The sequence below is a fragment of the Lampris incognitus genome, chromosome 4 (genome assembly GCF_029633865.1).
Source record: "Lampris incognitus isolate fLamInc1 chromosome 4, fLamInc1.hap2, whole genome shotgun sequence".
Taxonomy (NCBI): Eukaryota; Metazoa; Chordata; class Actinopteri; order Lampriformes; family Lampridae; genus Lampris; species Lampris incognitus.
This window is the reverse complement of record NC_079214.1, coordinates 34,566,500-34,573,934: the sequence shown is the minus strand read 5'-3', so window position 1 is coordinate 34,573,934 and position 7,435 is coordinate 34,566,500. Positions and strand designations below refer to the sequence as shown.

The 7,435-nt window shown below is 44.2% G+C and overlaps 1 protein-coding gene across 1 annotated transcript; it reads left to right on the top strand.

Moving 5' to 3' along the window:
• The first annotated feature begins 1,168 nt into the window (after positions 1-1,168).
• LOC130111109 (gonadotropin-releasing hormone II receptor-like) lies at positions 1,169-4,860 on the top strand. The gene is made up of 3 exons (XM_056278155.1): positions 1,169-1,714; positions 2,914-3,118; positions 3,762-4,860. Exons 1-3 carry the CDS (start codon positions 1,169-1,171, stop codon positions 4,145-4,147), a joined length of 1,137 nt encoding a protein of 378 aa, XP_056134130.1. The 3' UTR covers positions 4,148-4,860.
• The last annotated feature ends 2,575 nt before the right edge of the window (positions 4,861-7,435 follow it).

Sequence of the window (7,435 nt, the reverse complement as noted above, 5' to 3'; positions counted from 1 at the left end):
CAGACAGTCAGGCAGACAGTCAGACAGATATTTAGACAGTCAGACAGAAAGGCAGCTAGACGGACATTCACACAGACAGGCAGACATTCAGACAGACAGACAGCGCGCGCCGTTGACTGTGATGAGAGGACGCAGAAAGTTATCCAGTGATATCAATCACGCACAGCACGTTTATACAGGACGGCTCTCCTTCATCCAGCGGACTAATACTCATTTCACTTACTCGATATGGAGAAGAAAGTCACCCGGCTCTACAACACAATGGATATAGATGTAAGTTCGCTTTAAAAGGTGGATGTATTGTTTACTTTTCTCTATGGGAAAACACATGTACGTGTCCACACGCATGCACACTGCTAAAGCGGGGCTTTACCTTGCAAAGAATGTTTGTCAACGTCAATCTTTTCGTTGAAAATGTATTGTCTGCGATCCCGTCAAGTTCCTATCAACATAATACGACGACTGACTGATTGATTTTGACAGCGGCTTGCGGAAGTAGACCAATTCATTGCGCCTCACTTTGTCGAGAATGACGTTACGCTCGTGGAATCCGTCCGCATAAACATCCTCTGTCATGTTTCCCAAGGTGTGACTCCGGTGTGTCTAAATGGACAGAAGCGCAAATACAAAAGAACTATGTTGAAACCACGTCGTCATATTTTCACGTTGTTGTGTCATTTCAATTATTCCTTAGGCTGTTTCATTTAATGGGTAGGATACACTTTTTGTGTGAGATTGCAAAACTGTGAATCCGATTAAACACATCTACTTTTACTGTAATACCAGGCAAAATGTCGGACCACATTGTCTGATATTGGCTCTTCACGGGAAAAAGAAGGAAATTATACATAACCAATTACAGCGTGTTTCGCCGTCAAACTAAGTGAATGAGTCAGTCTTACCAGGGCGTAAATAAATTGATTGGCTAAGAGCTGTTGTAGTTTTGCGAATATATAGACTTATTTGCAGAGACTATTTTCTCATTTCATCTTGTCCCTGTCATGCCTGCTTCCTCTTTTTCACATCTGTTTGCCTTGTGAATCTTTGCACCAACCACTTTCATAGATGCTCGTTCATATTTGCTGTTTTTGTTGTGTTTTTTTTTTTGCCCATGGCACCAGGAGCCTTGGGGAGAGCAAAGCACAACCTCTTGTGTGAAGGTTTGAAAATGAACACTACCCGTTGCGAGACCACAGTCAGCATGTACCACCAAAAATCAGAACAAACTCTCAACAGCAGCTGTGGTTGGCTGGCTCTTCTTTGTAACTTGACCTCAGCAGACAGCACGCTGGAGCTACCAACGTTCTCCATGGCGGCAAAAGTCAGAGTGATCATTACATTCATACTATGTGTCATATCTACTGTCTGCAATCTGGCTGTGCTGTGGGCGGCCAATGATCACAAGCGCAAGTCTCACGTCAGGGTACTGATCATCAACCTGACTGCAGCTGATCTCCTGGTCACCTTCATAGTGATGCCCATGGATGCTGTGTGGAACATCACGGTTCAGTGGCTGGCTGGAGACTTGGCTTGTCGGCTCCTCATGTTCCTTAAACTGCAAGCAATGTACTCATGCGCCTTTGTCACTGTTGTCATTAGTTTGGACCGGCAATCAGCCATCCTCAACCCTCTGGCGATCAGTGAGGCCAGGAGGAGGAACGGGATCATGCTGCTGGTAGCATGGAGCATGAGCGCTCTGCTCTCAGTCCCTCAGGTAAGACCAGGATAATGCTATTGTGAGTTGATGACCGTGGCTCCTTTGATTTAATCAGATGTAGAGATTGATAGGTTTTAGCCACCCTCTCATTGAGAAGGATTCTGAAAAGTGGACACCAAATCAGAGATTTGGAGACTAATTCAAGTGGTCTATGGAGTTGAGACACGACACAGCTGAAGAACAATGTGAAGAACAATGGCATTAGTGGTGAATGGTTGATTTAGTTGTGTCAAGAAAGCCAAATCATAAAACGAGTTTCATAACACAGGCACAGTGCTCAGAGCATGCATGTGTCGAGTGTTGTCGTGAAACCATTTTGAATTGCAAGATTTCTTACTTTGTTGCTGCCACCATTGAGATTTAAAATGTTTCTGCAATGGGTCTCAACAATGTATCTCCCTTGGACCAGGCTCCAAAGCTGTAAATGAACTGTTCACTCTTTGGATAGACTCACCTCTTAGATATCCCTGTCAATAAGAGGGAGACCCAACCCTTAAGACTACTAGGGTTAAAGGGGAGGTGATGAAACAGTCTTTCATTGGTTTTGAGGCTTTTTCTAGTAACTGATTTGATTGTTGCCTTTACTGTATGGCACACACAGGCCTGCAGAGATGGGGCTGTATCCGGTAACAGATAGCTAAATTTGCATACATTACCTCTTTGCTCCACGTTGTATTTTTACAGGGGTATTATGTTGTATAAAAGCTATGCATGTTATGGAAAATATACGGCTGGTTCTATAAGCATGCGCATTCATTGTTATTGCTGGGCCAAGGTGAAATGGCACCCCTAATTCTGGCAGTTTTAGCACCACCCCTTTAGGATGTTTAATTTTGTGTTTTATCACTTTTGATTTTTGTAAGACTTATCTGTTTCTACTCACCTTTCTGCTACTGCAACAATTCATTTTCCCCACTGTGCAAAGTGCACCTAATTTGAACAAATCTTATCAAATCATTTCCCCTGTAAGCTTCACACTGAATGGGAGCCCTGACCCTTGAAATATTAGTGACATACTCAACTCATTGAGCTACACAGCACCATAGTATAACCACTGAGTTTTAGTATGCGATCCATCCTCCGTTCAGCCTCTGCCGACCAGATAAGGCCAAAAAGAAATGTGATGATACTTCTGCTTACCCGCATGTGAGAAAGGTGGAAAGGGCATCCTCATGTCTCTCCCTTTCATCCCTCAGATGTTCATTTTCCACAATGTAACTATCAGCTATCCGGAAAAATTCACTCAGTGCACCACAAGGGGAAGTTTCATCACTCGCTGGCAGGAGACCGCCTACAACATGTTCACATTTTCCTGCCTCTTCCTACTGCCTCTGGTCATGATGATCACCTGCTACACCAGAATCTTCATCCACATCTCTAAGCGAATGACAAAGCACAGCTGTAAGTTCACAACTGAAACTCGAGTCTTTCAGGTTATTTTAGCCATTTTATTTTCAACTTGGTGTGACAACAGGTGAAATAAATTGTGTTTCTCACGAGCACACGGTGTAAGATTTAACATCTAGTGGACAAAACAGTAGTCTTTCATATCACAAGCACAAGTAGTAATACGGTTGTATTGCTATAGTGCATAGGACATTACAGAACAGAGCATAAAGAGAACAGTGTGGAAAACATTACAGACAACACAAACAATTAAAAGGCAAGAACGGTGCAGTCCAACTATTCACAAGCTGATTAGAAATGGGACATGTTTTGATTGAGAATGGCTTGAGGCCACATGCTAATTTTATCGTTGCTGACCACAGCAGAATCATTTATTTAGAAACAATTTCTTTTTCATTTGACAGAAGAAGAAAAAAAAACATTAGGGTACTGGCATGTAAAACACCCAACTAGATGGAATCAGCACACATTTCGATAACAGTACTTTTTATGAATACAATGATTTGACTATTGTACTGATTGTAAATTAATTAAATGTTCACAAAATCCAGAAGCAGAAGATTACCAAGCAATTATATAAATTAATGCGGTTTAAACTCCTGTTGTGCACTGATAACAGACTGTCTGTTTCCTCTAGTGTCCTCCAGTGAAGTACATTTACGATGCTCAAAGGACAACATCCCCAAAGCACGCATGAGAACTCTGAAAATGAGCATCGTCATCGTGATCTGCTTCATAATCTGCTGGACCCCATACTACCTGTTGGGCCTGTGGTACTGGTTCTTCCCAGACCACCTGGAAGGGAAAGTCTCCCACTCCTTGACCCACATCCTGTTCATCTTTGCGCTTCTCAACACCTGCCTGGATCCCATTATCTATGGCCTGTTCACCATCCGCTTTCATAAGGGGCTGAAGAGACACTGCCACAGAGGCACGGTGACATCTCAACTGGGGAGTAACTTGATGATAATGAAACGTTTTAAATATTCTGCTGAAAGACAAGTAGCTGCCGTCGGTGTGTAGAGACCGGGGCCTCGTTTCCCAATAACGATAGCTTTTCCGAAGTAAAGAGCGTTTCTTGAAGTGTCAATTGAAGGCTTGTTCTTTACACGAGAGCATTTCTCAAAGTAGCACATGGAGCGACAGCGTGCAGTCATTATTTACGTGCATGAGACCCATAAGTGGTTTGTCTGCATGGCAATGAGTCGCTGAACATTTCTTTTGAAAATAGTTTTCCCCCTCTCCCTGTCCCTTCTCCAGTAGCTCACCATTTCAGTTGCATCAGTTACCAAAGTCAGCAATTTTGGTTTTTGTCTCTATTATTATTATTACTATTACTATTATGGTGATGATGACGATGATGATGATGATGATGTCATAATTCCGTTTTACCCTCTTCTATGGCACACCACTTCATTCCATCGAAAACCTGTTTTATAAATAATGGAACATATAAAATATATAAATGTAAATAATAATACAAATTTAATACCATAGCCTAACAAACCTTAAAAATCACAAGTTGGGCGTCCGGGTGGCGTGGCGGTCCATTCCGTTGCCTGCCAACACGGTAACCTCCGGTCCGAATCCCCGTATTACCTCCAGCTTGGTCGGGCGTCCCTACAGACACAATTGGCCGTGACTGCGGGTGGGAAGCCGAATGTGGGTATGTATCTTGGTCGCTGCACTATAGCACCTCCTCTGGTTGGTCGGGGCGCCTGTTTGAGGGGGGAGAGGGAATCGGGGAGAATAGCGTGATCCTTCCACGCGCTATGTCCCCCTGGCGAAGCTCCTCAGCTGTCAGGTGAAAAGAAGCGGCTGGCGACTCCACATGTATCGAAGGAGGCATGTGGTAGTCTGCAGCCGTCCCCGGATCGGCAGATGGGGTGGAGCAGCGTCCGGGACGGCTCAGAAGAGTGGGGTAATTGGCCGGATACAATTGGGGAGAAAGGGGGAACTAAGACATGAGCTCCCCTGAAACCATGATTTGTGAAATTGGGGGGGGGGGGTGTCCTCTAAATATGCTATGCTTTTCTATTTTTCTGAGTCTTCGTCATCATGGATCATGCGTGAAATTAGGCTATTATTGATGAATAATTCATACATCAGGAACACATTCATTTTTAATATAGACACCGGCATGCATGCAATTCTTGCCGTCACCATCGAAGCGTGGCGGCGCAACCAGAAAAAAGCAAACTTTCTGAAAAAGAAAAAAAACCTCTCTTAGTCCCACTCAGTCTGCGCGCCGAATCGTCGTTATTCGTTTCTGTTTTGCAGTGAGCCTACATATAGCTACGTCGAAAGGAAAACACGGGAGCTTAGTCGCAAATTTTGGATTTACAAAAAAAATCTAAGCCAATCGAAGAGCAACCAGAGCAAGAGGCGTCTTCTACAACCGACGCTGACGCTACACTTGCTGGGATTGCTGTCAGCACAAACGCGCCAACGCCCGGTGTGACAACCTAGGACAAGCCGACAGAAGTAGCTGGAGATGGGCGGTAACAGCTCGAAAAAGGAAGATGATGAAGTTCTAACCCCACTTCCCCTTCTCTCCCGCCTAACTGGACCAGCCAGCAGTGGAGGACATGGAAGAATAGTAACACATGGCTCTTCGTTGGGATGCACAGAGACGCAAAAACCCTTCTGCTTTCTGAAAAGGTAACTGGCACTTATTGGAAGAATGGATAAATGGGGATGTAAGCAGCCATGCACAGAACCAATTGCGCAACAACAAAAATTTAAAACAAAATCTACAAACATCGTGATAGCATAGCACACAAAAGGGCCGTTGGAGTCGCAGCAAACAAGCAAAAGCAGATTCTGCCAAGCAAGGTATTCGAGATCCATTCCAAGTGAATGGAAGAAACGGCAACTTCATTCAGATCCGCCTATATGGTGGCCAAGGAAAGGCTGGCTTATAAAAAGCTCCCTTCTTCGATGAAGCTTCAGGAGCTCAATGGCGCAAAAGTAGGCACTGTACACAAGTCAGATCACTCATGTGCTGAAATTGTAGGCCATGTTGCACAGCAAATGCGGAAGAAGTTTGTTTCAAATGTTAAAGAGATCAATTCAAAAATTAGCATCACCATTGATGAAAACACAGTACACGGACGTGCTTATCTCATTATATGCGTGAGATGTGGTGTAAGAGGGAAAAGAGATGCGGACAATGTATTTTTAGACATTGCAGACTGACACGGGGCACAGATGCAGAATCAATTTACAACAGCCTTGAGACAGCTTTCCCCACAAGGGATTAGATGAGTTTTGGGGGAAACGCCTCATCAGCGCCGCCACAGATGCTGATGTTCAGTTCTCACTGGCAAAACCACTGAAGTGACTGCAAGGCTTAAATGCGATTTCCCAAATATTCAGTACATACATTGCCTGGCCCACCGCCTTGAACTGACAGTCCTTGACTCTCTGAAAGAGGTTGCTGGATGTAACCACTTCGAGTTTTTTTATCTCCAAGCTTTATTGTCTATCACCAGTCCGCAAAGAATGCGAGATTGCTCGAGGAAGCAGCTGCAGATCTAAATATGAAAATTTTGAGACTTAGACAGATATTCAACATCAGGTGGGGGATGAGTAGTTTTAATACTGTAAAAGCAGTCTGGAATAACTACCCTGTTTTAGTGCGCCACTTCAAAACAGCAAGCAAGGACGCATCTCGTAGTGACACCAAGAGGAAGAAATTCCAGAGGCTATACAAACACCTCACAAATTCTGGGTTTTTACTGGATCTGGCTTGCATGAAAGACATACTCCATGAGCTGCAGGGCCTCTCACCGAAACTTCAGCAAAGAGAGATGTCTCTAGTGGATGTCAGTCGCCACATTCAGCAGACTATTGATATACTGACAGCCATGAAAGCGAGTGGATGTAAATCCACACTGAAGGCCAAACAGCACATGTCCCTGGGCCTGTTTAAAGATGTTGAACTCCTTGAGGGCAGGGGCAAGATTAACCGGAGTCAGTTTTATCAATCTGTGATTGACAGTCTCACAAAACGAATGCCAGAATCTGACTTTGTCCAGATCCTGAAACCTCTGGATAAGCACTTTTGACCACAGGACCACAATGCATTGATCCTGTATGGAGGAAACGAGGTACGGGCACTTGCTAAACCCTTGGCAAACCAGCCAGAGAGGCAGTTTAGGAGTTCCGTGATTGGAAGTTATAAAATAAAGCACCAGGCAAAACACTAAAAGAGCTTTGTACAGCAAGCAGAACATACCCTCCCACCTCATCTGAGTGTGAGAGGGGGGTTTCTGCAGTTAATAATACTGACAGCAAGACCCACAATAG